Source organism: Eulemur rufifrons, chromosome 16 (assembly GCF_041146395.1).
Source record: "Eulemur rufifrons isolate Redbay chromosome 16, OSU_ERuf_1, whole genome shotgun sequence".
In the NCBI taxonomy this organism is placed as follows: Eukaryota; Metazoa; Chordata; class Mammalia; order Primates; family Lemuridae; genus Eulemur; species Eulemur rufifrons.
The window spans coordinates 7,648,820-7,666,606 of NC_090998.1; the positions used below are offsets into that span (position 1 = coordinate 7,648,820).

The window sequence follows — 17,787 nt, forward strand, 5'->3', positions numbered from 1 at the left end:
ATGCCGGTTGCTGCCCTGCATGGTTTCATGATTTTGGTAGGCTGCAGCCTTCTTTGTCATTGAAGTTTTTTTCTCCCTTGACTTCTCATATAGTCTTAGGTATTGCTCACATCAATGATGGGCAGAAAACTGTACCTGAGGTGTTCAGTGACTTTGGTGACTGTCCTGGAAGAGAGGGGAAGAGAGGGGGAGAGAGAAAAATGCAAATGAAATAGAAATCAAAGAAAAGAACCTGGGTAGTTTTTTTTTTATATCCTCTGGGCATATTGGGTGTCATTTAAATTATCACTTAGAATCCTCTTGCTTGGAAGTCTGAGGCTAAATCCCGCTTTCTTCTCTCACAATTATGGGAGCGATTTTACATAACTGTGGAATGTTATCTTATTTAGTTAGAGAAATTGTTAGTTTAACACATCCTTTCATTCTTCAGTAAGAAAGCCTGCTATCTTTCAGCTCAACTACCTGAGGCTGTTTCTCAATGACCTTTACCTTTAGTAGGAGGCCCAGGTCAAGTTCAGCCTTTTCACACTTACCAGAGCACCTCACACCAGCATCTTCTTTGTGTCCACAGTCACTTTGTCCCCAAGGTTTGGCATGACAGTGCCATAGAAATGACTCATTTCCCTTGCACTGCATGTCATCCAGCCAGATGGGTCCAGTCCCCTGGCCAAATGCTGCTTCCCCCAGGGCAGCCAGAGCAGAGCCACAGCCCAGCTGCCGACACACCACTTCTGCCTCTGCCAGGTCCCAGGAATCGTCACACACCGTGCCCCAGAAGCCTTCGTGCCAGATCTCCACTCTCCCAGAGCACTTGGTGTCTCCTCCAGTAATTCTTATTTTATCTAGAAAGACACAAAATGGGAGAAGGTTGGGGTAGGAAGACTTGAAAGCAGTAGGCATATGTGATGAATATGGGGGCGGTCAGGAAGGCAGAGAGGCAGAGTTTCGGTGTTACGTGGATTACAGAATAACCTGTGAAGTGAAGAAGCCCCTACACACGCCTGTGGTTTGTCCTAGTCGTGGCAAGGGATGAGGCATCTCCAAGCTGGCAAAACTAGATATTCATTTTCTACTGCTGGATGCTTGAAAACAAAACATAATGATTTCATTCTCCAAATCCTGAGGTCCTGTCATCTCACCCAAACCTCCTATCTTGCCTCTCATTTTCACAATTTCTTCAAAGATAACTTTCATCTGCCTTAAGTCTGGTCTGTAAGACCATTGCTTCTTCTATGCCCTCCAATGATGAGTCCTTACCTGCCTTTACTTCCCCAACTGTAAATCATGCTGTGATCATAACTACAAACATTCTCTTGCCCAGATGAACGATGCCTTGAGACTAGTGACCTCCTAACATACCCTCTGCGGCTGTGTGTAGATGCAGGATAAGCTTATCTATCTCCTTTGAGCCAATTCCTGTAATATTGAGTTGCACTGCAAATGATTATAATTCATGTCATTTTAAATTTATTTTAAAAAAATTCTGCTGAACCCTCAATATTTTTGATAACGTAACCTTTTTCTTTATTTCTTATTCTTCATTATTTTGTCAAATGCTCCTTAATTCTAAGACTTTACCTTACCTCTGCCCACCAGCCACATAAAGACAAAAGGGAATCTCAGGATTTCTTTACTGGATTTCAGACCCCTTAATAGTATAGGAAAATCTACAGCTTCAGTAGACAATTGACTTTTAGGTATTTTGGCTTCTATTTGAAAAAGTTTTTTGACCTCAGTTTCTCATCCCCAAGTCTACTAACTTGATAGCTTTCACACATACCCTTTAAAAAATCTCCTTTCCCCTTGCCATAAGAACCCCTCTCCAGTTACCATGCTCACTCGCTCCTCTCTCTCACAGCCAAACATCTTGAAAGAGTTTGATTTATTTTCTCTCTTCATTTTTAAATCTCCTGTTCATTAATAAATACTTTTAGACTAGTTTCTACCTCCCACCAACACACAGTGCATCACTGAATGGCCTATATCATGGTAGGTTTAAGCTATGGTTTTTAATTCAATCGCCTTTAATCCTTTCACAAAACTGACTCAAGAAAACTAGAAGAACCCAAGAGTCTTGGACATTCTTTTAAATATTAACAAACTACTGTGCAAAATAGCGATAGGTATTTTTTTGCAAACATTAAACATAATTATGTTGTTCTCTATACTATTAAAGACCATAAAAGCTGGTAGAATTTATTCTAATCAATTTTATGTTGCAACAAAGCCCTAGGAGTAAAATCAGCAAATATAAAAAGATAGAGCACTAAAGGGAAGCTATGGCACGGTATCATTTCCATATGTACAGATGCAAAATTTCAAAGTAAAATATTAGTAAATTAAAACTTAATATGAAATCCAAAATTTCAGGTAATATAATCGATGATTCAATAGGAAAATAGATTAAGGGGAAGATAATGATAAATATGCTTCAAATGATTTTTCTGAGGATTTTTAATATGATATTACTTAAAATCGAAAAATAACTTAAATTTCCTAAATGTCCAACAGGCATTTTGTGCATCAAATCATAGTATATCATAATACAAAAAAGTATGTTTTATCATGAGAAAATATTGCTGAATCAGAGGAGCAGGCAATACAAAGATGCATAGTATAATAACTTTTTTGCAATAAAGTATATGAATATATATAAGATATATATACATTTGACACTTAAGAATGTATCATCAGCTACTATATCATCAGCTAATAATGAGATTAGAGCTAATATTTATTTTTTTTAATGTTTTCTGCATTTTCAGTTTTTTTTTTGTTTTGGGAATGATTTTACTTTGTGATAAAATTACAATAGCAAAAAGAAGCAAGAAATTTAAAAATATAAACCGCAAATGGACAATTTTATAAAAATGTTCATACTCATTACTAGCCAAACCTAGGCAAATTATGTTGAGATAGTGGAAATTTTAACCTGGGAAGGTATGTGTATGTCTGTGTATGTTCTCTCTGTGTGTAACACTGGTGGGAAAGGTGCGATAAAAGTGATGCTGTCATACACTGATCACAAGAATGAAAATTAACACACAGGCCTTCTGTGGGAGCAATTAGATAGTATGTATACAGAATTTAAAAATGTTCATTTACTTTACCCACTCACTACAGGACTAGAAATATAATTTTCAGATATAATCATAGATTCACCAAAATGGATGAAGAAGCTTATAAAGGCATTATTTATACTGGCTTGACTTTGAGAAATAACATTAATACCAATAAAGATATGGTTATTTATGTCCATAGGATAAAATACTATGTGCCATATGAAGACCATTTACTGAAATTAGAATATATTTACAGTATAATTTTATACAAAAAGTAGGGTATAGAAATCCTACTTTATATATACATGGTGTTATACATATCTAACTAGAGTGTGATACATTACGTGCATATATATCATACTACATATACATATACACACATGTAGTATCATCTATATTGTATAGCACAATTGTAACTTTAAATTTTTGTACAAAAGGAATACTGATAGTTAATGCTTCTGAGTATTAGCAATGGTTATTTTTGATGGTATGATTAATTGTGGAATGCATTTTGTTATTTATAATTTTAAAATTTCCAAAATTTCTACAAGAAACACGTTAAATTTTAATTGAATAAAACTATTTATAAATGTTTTACAAGGAATCAACTTCCCATACTGGAAAGTTCTACAGAAAATAATGGAGCATTTTAGTCTCTCCGATTAATTCACATTATCCTGAAAGTTTTGAACTTTCTAGAATTTCTAAGACAAATTGTACATGTCAAATTTTTCATTTTTTAAAATACCATGGTTTTTATGAGAGTTGTTATCCTTTTACGTGCTTTTCATCTAGCTGCTCACAGGGGGCTTAAAGGAAGCAAAAGACATAATACACATTTAAGGAAAAAAAAAAAAAAACCCTAAAATTTTAAACCAAGTAATAAATTTCACTGTGGGACAGAAGCAATGTCAATATTCATTGTCATGCACTTTTCAGTGAGTCTGCCATGTGCTCCCAAACTAAAAGATTAGCTATTGGGGGCAAATTATAATTCACAGGGCTCCAGTGACAGCCAGTGTTCAGATTCCCACCTTCACATGTGATCCAGGTCTCCTCTGCCGGGCTGGAGAGCCTCTGCTCCCATGGGGCAGATGGGCACTGCCATATGGAGATATGCATTTTAGGACACTGAATGTCATCCACCCACATGAAACCAGAGCCTGCCTTGTTTGAAGGGGCTAGGCTGACAACTCCATTCTCTGCACAGCCCAGGTGCCTACACACAACCCCTGCTGTGTCTGCAGTGATGTTTCTCCTGCCAACACTGCCCCAAGTCCCGTTGTAGAAGACTTCCAACCTGCCAGCACAGCTCTCCATTTCAGTTTCACTGTGGAGCCTCAAGGCTGTGAATTCTGGAGAGAAATAGAGAAGCTAGTGTTAAATATTTCCTTTGGAGTTTCAGAAAATTCTTCCCTGGGGAATCCAATTTGTTTACCCTGGAAATAATGCATTAGGACTCAAAATATAATTTCATAAACCACTCTAACGTAGTAACAGACTGTATGAGATGGAAAGTAAGGATCTTGTGTTATTTCAGGGTTAATGGGGAATTCCCAAGGATGGTATTTGAGGCTTAAATTCATATCAACTTAAGCTAAAATGCAACTTTCTTCATTCTACTCTCTAACATAAATTTGATTCAGAAATAATCAGAGGTTAATCCCATTTCTGCTACTCATGAGACTGTGATCTTAGGCAAGTTATAGTTTGGCCTGTTAAAGACAGAGTGGATGGAATGTAAGGTCTCTTTCTTGGGGTTTAACCTTCTCTGATTCTAAGACCAATTCTCTATTTTCCTAAATTATGAAATGGCACGCAGACAAATGAAATATCATGCAAAGGTATTAAGAAATCAGTGTGAGAACAGAATTAAAATCAAGTTTTCTAAATTCCTGCATCATACAGTTTTCCCCACACTTTACCATTGTGTGTGCATGTGTGTGCGTGTGTGTATAGAAGAGGGTGCAAGTGTTGCAGCTCGGACCTGAGCAGGTGACCCCCGCGTCCTCCTTGTGCCTGCAGTTGTGTTGCCCCCAGCCCTGGGAAGGGCACTTCGACACGTGGGACTCCTTTCCTGTGCAGTTCAGGTCGTCCAGCCAGATGGGCCCTGACCCCTCCCCAAAGTGAGCAGAGCCCAGGGCTTTCAGGGCCTGTCCACAGCCCAGCTGTCTGCACACCACGTGGGCATCGCTCAGGTCCCAGCCGTCATCACAGATGGTGCCCCAGGAGCCCTCATGGTAGATCTCCACTCTCCCGGCACAGCGACTGCCCCCGTCCACCAGGCGGAGCTGTCGGCTCTCTAGGAGAAGAATAGGTAACAGGTTACATTCTGCAGAGTTGCAAAGCATTTCCTAGGACTGCTAGGACTGTGTGATTCACTTACCTGAGCAAATGAAAGCACCATCTTCTGAAACAGCAGACAAATATGGGCTAGATACATTTTCAGGGCATGGGAACCATAGCTGGGTCTTGTTTCCTGGTAGGAGGTGCAGGAAATGGGACAAAAGTAAATCAAAATACATGGAAAAGTTTGAAGAATTCTATGATAAAGTGTAATCAGCAATCATGGTAAGGATTTTTCAAACCTTATGGTCAATTAAAATTGTCCTTATTAATAATGTCTACTCGTAAACCCCAAAGTGAGGTCAGTGTTACCTGTGCCCTAGGAGTGGCCCCAGTTATCATTACTTATTACATGTTACTCTTGGACTCTCATGCCTCTCTCCTCCCCAAGCCCCCCATTTTCTTACCCATATTTCCTTTAATCCCTTATTCCCTCTACCATGTCTGGGCTACCTTTCCATGCAGTAACCATAAGCACTGTTCTCTTACCTATGCAGGTCACAGAGACAGTGTTTCCATGGGTACAGGGACCTGCTCCAAGGACTGTCATTGGACAATTATCTAGAAGTGACTCATTCCCTAAGCAATGAAACTTGTGCCCCCAAACATGACCTTTTCCTTCTCCAATATATTTTCTTCCTGTGGTTGAGAGAGCAAACCCACAGCTGAGCTGCCTGCATAGGACATGGGCATCTTCCAGGTCCCAGTGGGTGTCACAGATGGAGCCCCAGTATCCAAGCACCTTGATCTCCACTTGCCCCTCACACTGGGATTTGCCATTCACAAGTCTGGCATCTGTATACCCTAGGAGGAGACAAGGCTTTAGAGAAAAGACCGTAGCTTTTCAACTCCAGACCCATATTCCCTTCTCCAGCCCCAGCCAATTAAGGTAATTTAAAATCTCACGAGAACAGACAACTCCAACTTCTCTGCCATCGTGACAGGTGTCTTCTGGATGGTGCACTGTGGGGCATAGTGCAAGGTGAGTTTCATTCCCTTCACACTGGAACTTTTCAGCCCAAGTTTTGCCATTCCCTTTTCCAAAGTAAGCTCCCACAGAAAGAGACATGGCCTCTCCACAATTTAATTGTCGGCACAGCACATTGGCAGCAGAGACAGAGAAGTCAGAATCACAGACAGAGCTCCATGTATCTGCATGTTTCACTTCAACACGTCCAAAACAGGGACTGTCAGATCCAACCAGCCTGGGCTGCCTGTGAGCTACAAAATAATATTTTACAGGTTAGTTTTTATGGTTCTTCAATATCTATCTCTGTCTCCAATCTCTGCATTTAACCCCAGGGCACTTTTTCTCCATGCATCGTTAGAACACTCCGTTTGCCGGGGGTCAGAGAATGATATCTTTGCTGTACAGACTTGGTTCACAGATGTGGATTACAAGTTCACTTTCTGTGTTTGGTGACACACCAGTCCTAGGTTTAGAACTCCTCTGAGGGAAATGAATTGCACAATTAGTTTACATTTTAAAATACTGAATAACCATAGCATTAAACAACTTATATTAAGATTTATAATAATTTTAAGAAGAATGAAGGGTGCAATATAAAGATGAGAGGACTTTTATCTACAGGTTAGACCCAAGTAATACATCTGAGTAATTTGAAACAAACAAACAAACAAACAAACAATAAATGCTGCCCTGTTTTTCTGACCCCACGCTTTGCATCAAAACTACTTATATTAGTAACCTAAGCTATCTGTCTCTAACAGGCATTTTTCCAAACTCCTGACTCATTCATCTAATTTCTACCTAGATTTTCTACTTGAATACCTCAATCTGAATTCTTGACAGTCCTTTCAAACATCTTCTAAGACTGCAGACTTCCATATTTCAATTGGTGGAACTCCATTATTCCAAATATTCAAACATTTGGAATAATTCTTGATTCCTACTACATGATCCATCTTACCTTTCAGAAAGTTTTATTTTGTGTGTCTTCAAAGTATGTCCATAATTCCCAAACTTCTCACCCTTTTCATTGCTAGCGCCTGGACTGAGCCACCATCATCACTTCCCTGAGTCACTGGAATAGATTCCTATGGATTCCCTGTTTCTACCATTATTCCTCTACAGTTCAATTTTTAAAAATAAAAAGCCAGAGAGGTCATTTAAAATAATAATTCAGGTTAGATTATTCTTCTGCATAGAATCCTCTAATGGCTCCACATTTCACTCAGAGTAAACGCCTAAACTCCTGCAAAGACCTTCTCATCCCTGAGTGACTTCTACCCACTTACCCCTTTGTGTCCTGCTGTTCTGCTCATTGTTTTTCACACTGGGCTCTGTCCTTTTCCTCAAACACATCAGGCATAATCCTGCCCCAGGGCTTTTGAACTGGCTGTTTCCTCTACCTGTATTTTTCTTACGCATATATGCACATAGCTGACTCTCACTTCCTTCAAGTCCTTCAATTTTCACCTTTTTAGTACCACCCCAAACCATCCTGTTTGGAATTATATTCTGTCCCATACACACTCTAGGTTCCATTTTCCTGTTCTATTTTTTCTATAGCCCCTAACATCTGTTAATAGTATTAATATATATTTTACTTCATCACAGAAAGTTCTATTGAACGGCACTACTCCAGAATCTCCTATCGAGTAAAAAATGGCGTAACTTCCCTGGAGATTATAATCCTTTTTAGTCATCACCTTATCTATTTGCTCCCTTTAAAATTCAATTCAACTTTTTGGAAACAGTGGATACCTACTATCCTAGCAGCCTTACCTTCTCAACTTGATCTTCTTTTTTTAATGTGACAAAATTGCTTTTATTAAGTTTGCCAATGATTTCCTTATTGCTAAACTTAGTAGAAAATGTTCAGTTTCATCTATATTGGCTTCTTACTATATTTTTGGTCAGAATTGATATCCCCTCCTTTTTGAAACACCCTCTTCCCCTTTTAGTGACATGATATTCTCCAACCACTAATTCTCAGTATCTTTTTCCAGTTGATTTTATGTCAATAACCTATTAAATATTGTTTTCCTCAGGGCTAAGAATTTCTTTTTCTTGGATCTAAGTTTATAAAATTCTGGATTTACATTTTATTCCTATATTTTAGTTTCCATCCACATATCTAGGACTCTAATAGTTCTACCTCCATTTAAGATCGGTCTTCTGGGCCGGGCGCGGTGGCTCGCGCCTGTAATCCTAGCACTCTGGGAGGCCGAGGTGGGCGGATTGTTTGAGCTCAGGAGTTCGAGACCAGCCTGAGCAAGAGCGAGACCCCATCTCTACTAAAAATAGAAAGAAATTATATGGACAGCTAAAAATATATATAGAAAAAATTAGCCGGGCATGGTGGTGCATGCCTGTAGTCCCAGCTACTCGGGAGGCTGAGACAGGAGGATCGCTTGAGCTCAGGAGTTTGAGGTTGCTGTGAGCTAGGCTGACGCCACGGCACTCACTCTAGCCTGGGCAACAGAGTGAGACTCTGTCTCAAAAAAAAAAAAAAAAAAAAAAAAAAAAGATCGGTCTTCTGGTCATCTAAATCTTACATCCAAGTGCCCATAGTCCTCTTCACTGGGCTGTTTTACAAATACCTCAGACTTAACACATACAAAACTGGACTCATCATCGCCCCACCCCCTTCAGCCTACTCCTCTGCCAGGATTCTTTTCAGATACTGAAACTGCAGTATGTCTGCCCACTTAGTCTGGAAATGTTGAAGTGATCTTTGGGTCCTCTTTATCTGTATTCTTGCATTCAATGTATTATCAAGTTCTGGTGGTTTTAGCAACTAAATATTCCTGGAACCTCTTAACCTTTCACCAGCTCCACAGTGAACACCCTAATCAAAATTCACTAACCTTCATTAGATTTATTTAATAACTTGACTCCCAGCATCCAATAGCCTCTCCTCTACAAATAGGTAATATCCTTTAATTATGCCTTGTCTTTTCATTTTGTACTTCTACTTCTTACAATTTTAAGCCAATAATTATTTTATGATGTATTTTTATTATACTCCTGTCTTCTAGATAGGAGGGTAGGTCTACTTTTCTCTCTTTCGTCTACCCATGATCTAGTACTAAGTAGTCACTTCATAAATATTTATTAAATAAATGAAAAAATAAATAATTGAATAAATGTATGTATCTTTGCTCAAAAATTACCTGAGCAGATCAAATTAGCTTCCACATGAGAAAAACACCGTGACCACCTCCAGGGTACACAGTCCCAGAGGGAGGCTTCACTTCCAGTGCAGAGAACTTGAAACTGCAACGTGTGTAATGTGTCTCCTGTGAAATAAGGCTGTATGGAGGCACTGACTGCAGACCCACATCCAAGTTGCCTGCAAATAACTTTAGCAACGTTCATTCTCCAGCTGCTAGCACACAGGGCTGCTGTGGCACCCTGGACTTTCACCTCGACTCTTCCAGCACACCTGCTGCTTCCACCCACAAGCCTTAGTTCCACATTCGATTCATCTGTAACCATAAACCAGAATGATTTTAGAGAAGCACACTATGCAAGACATTTAAAATTCGTATCCACTCACTTACACTAACATACACCAGTGGCCAAAAGTTGGAAGACTGTCCAGGTTCTGACTTCACTATTGTGTTTCATAATTTTATTTTCTCTTTTCCTTCAAAGTTGATTTTCCTTCTTATTGAATTAAAAAAAAAAAAACACCCAAAAGTATGTTTCAAACCAACGAACATTTCTGGCTTAAAAAGCAAGGATATCATTTTGGTTACAAAATCTGATCAGAGATTTAGGATGAAAAATAATGTTACTTATTGGTCCTAATTCCTGCATCAGTTTTGAAGAATTACATATTATCTGTTAGAGGCTAAAGAGAATATTAGGGAGAGGTTATATAATATAATGTGGAGTCAAGGAAAAAATGCATAGGGCTATGATATTAACACATCCAGGAAAACTTAGACACTTGCCTATTAGAGATACTAAATGAAATAATTTCAAAAATAAATTGGAGCTCAGGAAAAGAAAGCACAAAATTCATTGTATATGAGAACAAGAGTAGGTGATTTTTTTTTTAAGAATTAAGAAATCAGCTTTCACCTCTCACAAAAATCAAATCACGGTGGATAACAGTCTTAAACCTTAGGCATGATACAATCAGAATTCTAGAAGAAAATGTAGGAAAGATTCTTACAGACATTGGCCTAGGTAAATAATTTATGAAGAAGACCCCCAAGGCAATCACAGCAGCAACAAAAATTAATGAATGGGACATGATTAAATTAAAAAGCTTCTGCACAGCCAAAGAAACAGTCACGAGAATAAACAGACCACCTACAGAATGGGAAAAAATTTTTGCATACTACACATCAGATAAAGGACTGATAACAAGAATCTATTTAGAACTCAGGAAAATCAGCAAGAAAAAATCAAGCAACCCTATCAAAAAGTGGGCAAATGACATGAATAGAAACTTCTGAAAAGAAGATATAAGAATGGCTAACAAACATATGAAAAAATGCTCAACATCCCTAATCATCAGAGAAATGCAAATCAAAACCACAATGAGATATCACTTAACCCCAGTGAGAATGGCCTTTATCAAAAAAACCCAAAACAACACATGTTGGTGTGGATGTGGAGAGACAGGAACACTCATCCACTGCTGGTGGGACTGCAAACTAGTGCAACCCCTGTGGAAAGCATTATGGAGGTATCTTAAACAGATTCAGGTAGACCTGCCATTTGATTCAGCAATCCCATTATTGGGCATATACCCAAAGGAAAAAAGGTCATTCTGTAACAAAGACACCTGTACCTGAATGTTTATAGCAGCACAATTCACAATAGCAAAGATGTGGAAACAATCCAAATGCCCATCAATACATGACTGGATTAGTAAGCTGTGGTATATGTATACCATGGAATATTACTCAGCTATAAGAAATAATGAAGATACGACATCTCTATGGTTCTCCTGGAGAGAGTTGGAACCCATTATATTAAGTGAAGTATCCCAAGAATGGAAAAACAAGCATCACGTGTACTCACCAGAAAATTGGTTTCCCTGATCATCACCTAAATACAAATCTGGGAACGACACCAATTGCATATCAGACTGAGGTGGGGGGTGGGGGAGGGGATGGGTGTATGCCTACACAATGAGTGCATTGCGCACCGTTTGGGGAATGGTAACGCTTGAAGGTGCTGACTCGGGAAGAGAGGGGTGGGGAAGGGAGGGATATATACCTACATGATGGGTGCAACGCGCACTATCTGGGGATCAGACACTCCTGGAGCTCTGACTTCGGGGGAAAGGCGGTACATGGGCAACGTATGTAACCTGCAGTTCTGTATCCCCCATAACAATAAGATGAAATAAAAAAAAAAAAAAAAGAATTAAGAAATCAGAAATTGAGTTTGGGCCAAATTAAAAAAGCCAGCTTTTGAAACTGAAACTTTTGGAGGGGGGAAAATGGTGGACTACTAGAGGCAGCCTGCTAACTTGCTGCTCCCAAGGAAAGAAGTGAAAGGTGCAGGCAGCTGCCTATACACAGATCTCTCATCCTGGAAGCAGCATCGTGAATTTACAGAGAACCAATGCGGGACACTCAGTGTGGAAAAAAAGGTGATGGAGTGAAACATATAAAAAGATTAGAGATTGTGAGGAGAACAATAGAATAGGCGTGGGAGTGCTGTGCTTGCCCCCTGTTGCAGTGTGGAGTGAACTATAAGATGGCATACACCACCCCCATAGACCTCCTTACCTACTCAGACAGGAACATGCCTGGAGTCTGTGCAGAGCTGCTGCACTAGACAACAGATGCTGGGGGGATCAGGCAACAGGTAAAGCCATCCTGAACTCTCAGATGCACCATGCTGGGTCTACACTGGCCTGGGGAGGAAGTGGACCGATTTGTGGCTTTCCTGAAGCATACCCTGGAACTCAAAGCCAGGAGCTTCTCTCCTAGAGTGCAGTGGGACCTGGGCACGGGAATTGACCCGAGAGCAGCAGGCTCTTATCTGAGAGGCTTGGGTGACTACTTTGGAGGGTTCTGGGTGGGGAATGGAGAGATACTACCTTTGAACATCTGATCTGGCATCCACAAGACCCTTGTGCCTAGGAAGTAGCCTGCAGCTTGCTTGGCCCTGAATCTTCCCTTCAGGCCTGAGCGACCTCCTGCCTGCCTGGCCCTGATCCCCCACTCCAGATCTGGTCATCCTGTCAGCTACATGGCCCCACTTCTGGCTCAGAACCCCTGCTCAGAGGCTTTGCTTCTGGCTCCACTCCAGTCCTGCCTTGGAGGCTCTCATGCAGGAGTGCAGCAGGCTCTGAACTGAGAGGCTTTGGGTGGCTGCTTTGGCAGGCTCCAAGAAGAGCATGGAAAGCTCCGTGGTCCCTGGGCTGCTGGAGCCAACAACAGTCTGCCTAACTTGGCATCAGTGGGACCCTGGTGCCTGCAACCAGCCAGCTGCTTGCTTGCTCCACCTCCACCCTCTGGGCCCCAATTGCCTCCTGCCTACTTTACCCCGACTCTGACCTCCAGGTTGTATCAGTGGCCATGTGCACAGCCCAACTTTTGGCTCAGGGGCCTTGCTCAGAGATTCTGCTTATGGTTCCTTCTTAGTCTCAGCTCTGAGGCTTTCATGATGGAGCCTAAGGCTCTGCCCCTGAGACTCCAGAAATCCTGCCAGGCCTGAGACACCATCCCCAAGTCTCCAGTGTTGCATCGGGACCCCAAGATCACAACCCAGAGCCTCTATTACCAAATCAAGGCTGGAAGAGCTGCTCTAAAGTCCAATGTCCTGCCAGAGCGCCCCCAGCCTCAAACCACCAGCACACTGTGACCTGCTTTGAGCAATCTTCCACAACCCAAGAACCCACAACAACCTTATCCAGCTGCTACAGTTACCTCTGTGGGGAAACTCTGGATAAAGCAATTTCCACAACACCAGCCTCAGTGAAGAGAGTCTTGTCCAGCTCCCAACTTGAACATCCTACAACTATCTGGAGAGTTCCCAAAAGGAACAGGAGTCTTGCAAACCTAGTAACCCGGAACTCAGAAAAGAGGCTTCAGATGAGAAGAAAAAAGCAAAAGAACCCTGGCAACAGGAAAAATCAAAACAGATCAACACCCCCAAGGGATCACAATGGAGCTACAGCAGTGAACTCCAACTACAAGAAAATTGTTGAAATGACAGAAAAGGAATTCAGAATATGGATGACAAATAAGATGAATGGAATTGAAGAGAAAGTTGAAAACCAACAGAAAGAAACCCCCAAAATGCTTCAGGAAATTAATGGAAAAGGCACTAAAGAGCTTGACAAAATTAGGAAGGATATAATAGAACTTAAAAAAATGAAAGTCTTTCAGTGATTTTCAAACTGCAGCAGAAAATTTCAGCAACAGATTAAACCAAGGAGAAGAAAGTATCTCAGTGCTTGAAGACAAGGCTCTCAAGCTAACCCAATCATTTAAAAAGGCAGAGAAGAGAACAATAAGGGCAGAACAATCACTTAGATATGGGACTACATGAAGTGAACAAACATATGAATTATAGGTATCCCTGAGGGAGAAGAAGAAAGTGCTAAAAACGTGCAAAATCTATTTGAGGGAATTATTGTGGAAAACTTTCATAGTATTGCCAGAGATCTAGACATCCAGATACAAGATGGTCACCAAACTCCAGGAGGATTCATAGCAAATAGAAAATCTCCAAGACATATAGTATTCAACCTGACCAAAGTCAAAGTGAAAGAGAAAATTCTACAGGCAGCTACACGTAAGCATCAAACAGCTGACTTACCAGGGAAAAATCATCAGGGTAACAGTAGACTTCTCAGCAGAAACCTTACAAACCAGAAGGGGATGGGACCTCATCTTCAATCTTCTTAAACAAAACAACTGCCAGCCTAGAATTTTGTATCATGCAAAAATAAGTTTTACATTTTATGGAAAAATTAAGTCTTTTCCAGACAAGCAAATGCTGAGGGAATTTTCCAAGTCCAGACCTGCCGTGCAGGAAGTACTCAGACCTATACTAGACATGGATCAGACAATAGACTTCCACCAATGTAAAGTCCCTCAAAAGCTAAAGGTCAGAGCCCAGTCACTACAATGGCTCAAGAGGTAAGACAGAGCTATAAAGTCCTACTCAATAGGAAGAACAGAAATCCACCCCACTAATCAACTCTTTCAATAAATGTAAATGGCTTAAACTCTTCACTCAAGAGACACAGACTGGCTGAATGGATAAAAAATACACTTAGAGAGTATTATCTGCTGTCTCCAGGAAACACATCTAACTCACAATGATTTATTCAGACTCAAGGTGAAAAGATGGAAAACCATATTCCATGCAAATGGAAACCAAAAGAAAGTAGGTGTAGCAGTTCTCATATCAGATAACATAAACTTCAAATCAACAAAAGTAAAGAAAGACAAAGATGATCCTGATATAATGGTAAAGGGAACAATTTAACAAGAAGAAATAACAATTTTAAATTTTTATGCATCTAACACAGGTATGCCCAGATTCATAAACAAATCCTACTTGATCTAAGCAAAATGATAAACAGCAACACCATAATAGCTGGGAACTTCACCGCCCCTCTGACAGAACTGTACAGATCCTCCAAACAGAAAGTGACAAAACGAACTTGAATAGAACTCTAGAACAAATGGGCCTAACAGACATTTAGAGACCATTTTACCCCAAAACCACTGAATGCACATTCTTCTCATCAGCTCATGGAACATTCTCTAAGATTGATAATATCCTAGGCCACAAAACATGTCTCACATGCCTCAACAAATTTAAAAAAACAGAAATTATACCATGTATCTTCTCAGACCACAGTGGAATAAAATTAGAAATCAACTCCAATAGAAACACTCATCTCTACAAAAAGTCATGCAAACCAAACAACCTACTGCTGAATGATAGTCATGTCAAGGAGGAAATTAAGAGGGAAATCACAAGACTCTTTGAACTAAATGATAAAGTGGCAGAAGTTATCAAAATCAGTGGGATACAGCTAAAGTAATCCTGAGAAGAAAATTCATAGCCATAAATGCCTATATCCAAAAGACAGAAGGATCACAAATCAACAATCAAATGAATTATCTCAAAGAACTGGAAAAGGATGAGCAAACCAGTCCTAAACCCAACAGAAGAAAATAAATAACCAATATCAGAGCAGAACTAAATGAAATCAATAATAAAAGAACTATACAGAAGATTAATGAAATAAAAAGTTGTTTTTTTGAAAAGGTAAAATTGAGAGGCCTCCCACTGGGTTAACCAAAAGCAGAAAAGAAAGGACTCTAATAAGCTCAACAAGGAATGAAAAAGGAGAAATTACAACTGATACCATGGAAATACAAAATATCATCTCTGAATACTATAAAAAAATCTATGAACATAAACTTGAAAAAGTAGAGGAAATGGACAAATCTTAGAAACATACAGATTCCCTAGGCTCAATCAGAAAGAAATAGAACTCATGAACAGACCAATATCAGGTATCAAAATTGAAGCAGCAATAAAAATATCTTCCAGGAACAAAAAAAGTCCCAGACCAGATTGTTTCACATCTGAACTTTACCAGACCTACCAAGAAGAACTGGAGCTACTCCATAATATTGAGAAGGAAGGAATTCTACCCAGTATGTTTCATGAAGCCAAAAAACACCTTGATACCAAAGCCACGAAAGGACTCAACAACAACAACAAAAAAACCATACAGACCATATTAAATGAATATTCCAATCTTTATGAATATTGATGCAAAAATTCCCAACAAAATCGTAGCAAACTGAATGCAGCTGCTTCTCATAAAACAAAACAAAACAAAACACATCCACTGCGACCAAGTGGGCTTCATCCCAGAGATACAGGGATGGTTCAACATACACAAATCTATAAATGTAACTCATCACATAAACAGAAGTAAAAACAAAGACCATATGGTCCTCTCAATAGACGCAGATGCATTTGACAAAATTCAGCACCCTTTTATGATAAGAACACTTAACAAAATAGGCATAGATGGGACTTACCTCAACATTACAAAAACCATATGTGACAAACCCACAGCCAACATCATAGTGAACAGGGAAACATTGAAAACATTCCCGGTTAGAACTGGCACCAAAGTTGCCCACTATCACCACTTCTATTCAACATAGTGCTGGCAGTTGTAGCCAGAGCAATCAGACAAGAGAAAGGAATCAAGTGTATCCAAATGGGGAAAGAGGAGGTCAAACTATTGCTCTTTACTGATGTTATGACCTTATATCTAGAAAACCCCGAAGATTCTGCCAAGAGACTACTGGAATTATTAAACAAATTCAGCAATGTCTCAGGTTACAAAATCAATGTACACAAATCAGCAGCATTCATACACACCGACAACAGTCAAACTGAGAACCAAATAAAAGATTCAATATCTTTCACAATGCAACAACAAAATAAAATACCTAGTAATATATTTAATTAAGGAGGTTAAAGACCTCTACAGGGAGAACTACAAAATGCCAAGGAAGGGAATAGCAGAGGATATTAACAGATTGAAAAAACCCATAATAACATAAACAGATGGAAAAATATACCGTACTCATGGATCAGCAGAATCAACATTGTTAAAATGTCTATACTACCCAAGGTGTTCTACAGATTCAGTGCGATCCCTATTAAAATACCAACATCTTTTTTTATAGATCTAGAAAAAAATAATTGTATACTTCATATGGAACCAGAGAAGATCCCGAATAGCTAAAGCAACCCTAAGCAAAAAGAACAAATTGGGAGGCATCAATTAACCAGACTTCAAGCTATACTACAAGGCTATAGTAACCAAAATAACATGGTACTAGCACAAGAACAAAGACATAGACCAATGGATCAGAACATCAAACCCAGATATAAAATTATCCTCACAATGCTATCTGATATTGGACAAAGAAGACAAAAATACACACTGGGGAGAATAATTCCTGTTTAATAAATGTTTCTGGGAAAATTGGATAGCTACATGTAGAAGACTGAAAAATAATCCGCACCTCTCACCATTCATAAAAATCAACTCAATTGATAATAGACTGAAATCTAAGGCATAAAACTATAAGAATTATAGAAGAAAATGTTGGAAAAACTCTTATAGACATTGGCCTAGGCAAAGACTTTATGAAGAAGACCCCAAAAGCAATCACAGCAACAACAAAAATAAATAAATGGGACCTGATCAAATCAAAAAGCTTGTGCACAGCCAAGGAAATAATCATTAGAGTGAATAGACTACCTACAGAATGGGTGAAAATATTTGCATGTCATACATCCAATACAAGGCTGATAACTAGAATCCACAAAGAACTCAAGCAAATCAGCAGAAAAAAAATCAAACAACCCCATTAAAATTGG

General features: G+C 39.5%; 1 protein-coding gene across 1 annotated transcript in view; it reads right to left on the minus strand.

The window, feature by feature from the left end:
* Positions 1-17,787, minus strand: part of LOC138396796 (scavenger receptor cysteine-rich type 1 protein M160-like) — a 164,672-nt gene that overhangs the window by 96,748 nt on the left and 50,137 nt on the right. Inside the window, exons 9-14 of the mRNA XM_069490461.1 lie at positions 9,549-9,863; positions 6,315-6,629; positions 5,898-6,212; positions 5,449-5,541; positions 5,050-5,364; positions 4,097-4,417 (exon numbers count right to left, since the gene is read on the minus strand). Of these exons, the coding sequence (XP_069346562.1) occupies positions 4,097-4,417; positions 5,050-5,364; positions 5,449-5,541; positions 5,898-6,212; positions 6,315-6,629; positions 9,549-9,863 (1,674 nt within the window). The remainder of the gene's footprint in view (positions 1-4,096; positions 4,418-5,049; positions 5,365-5,448; positions 5,542-5,897; positions 6,213-6,314; positions 6,630-9,548; positions 9,864-17,787) is intronic.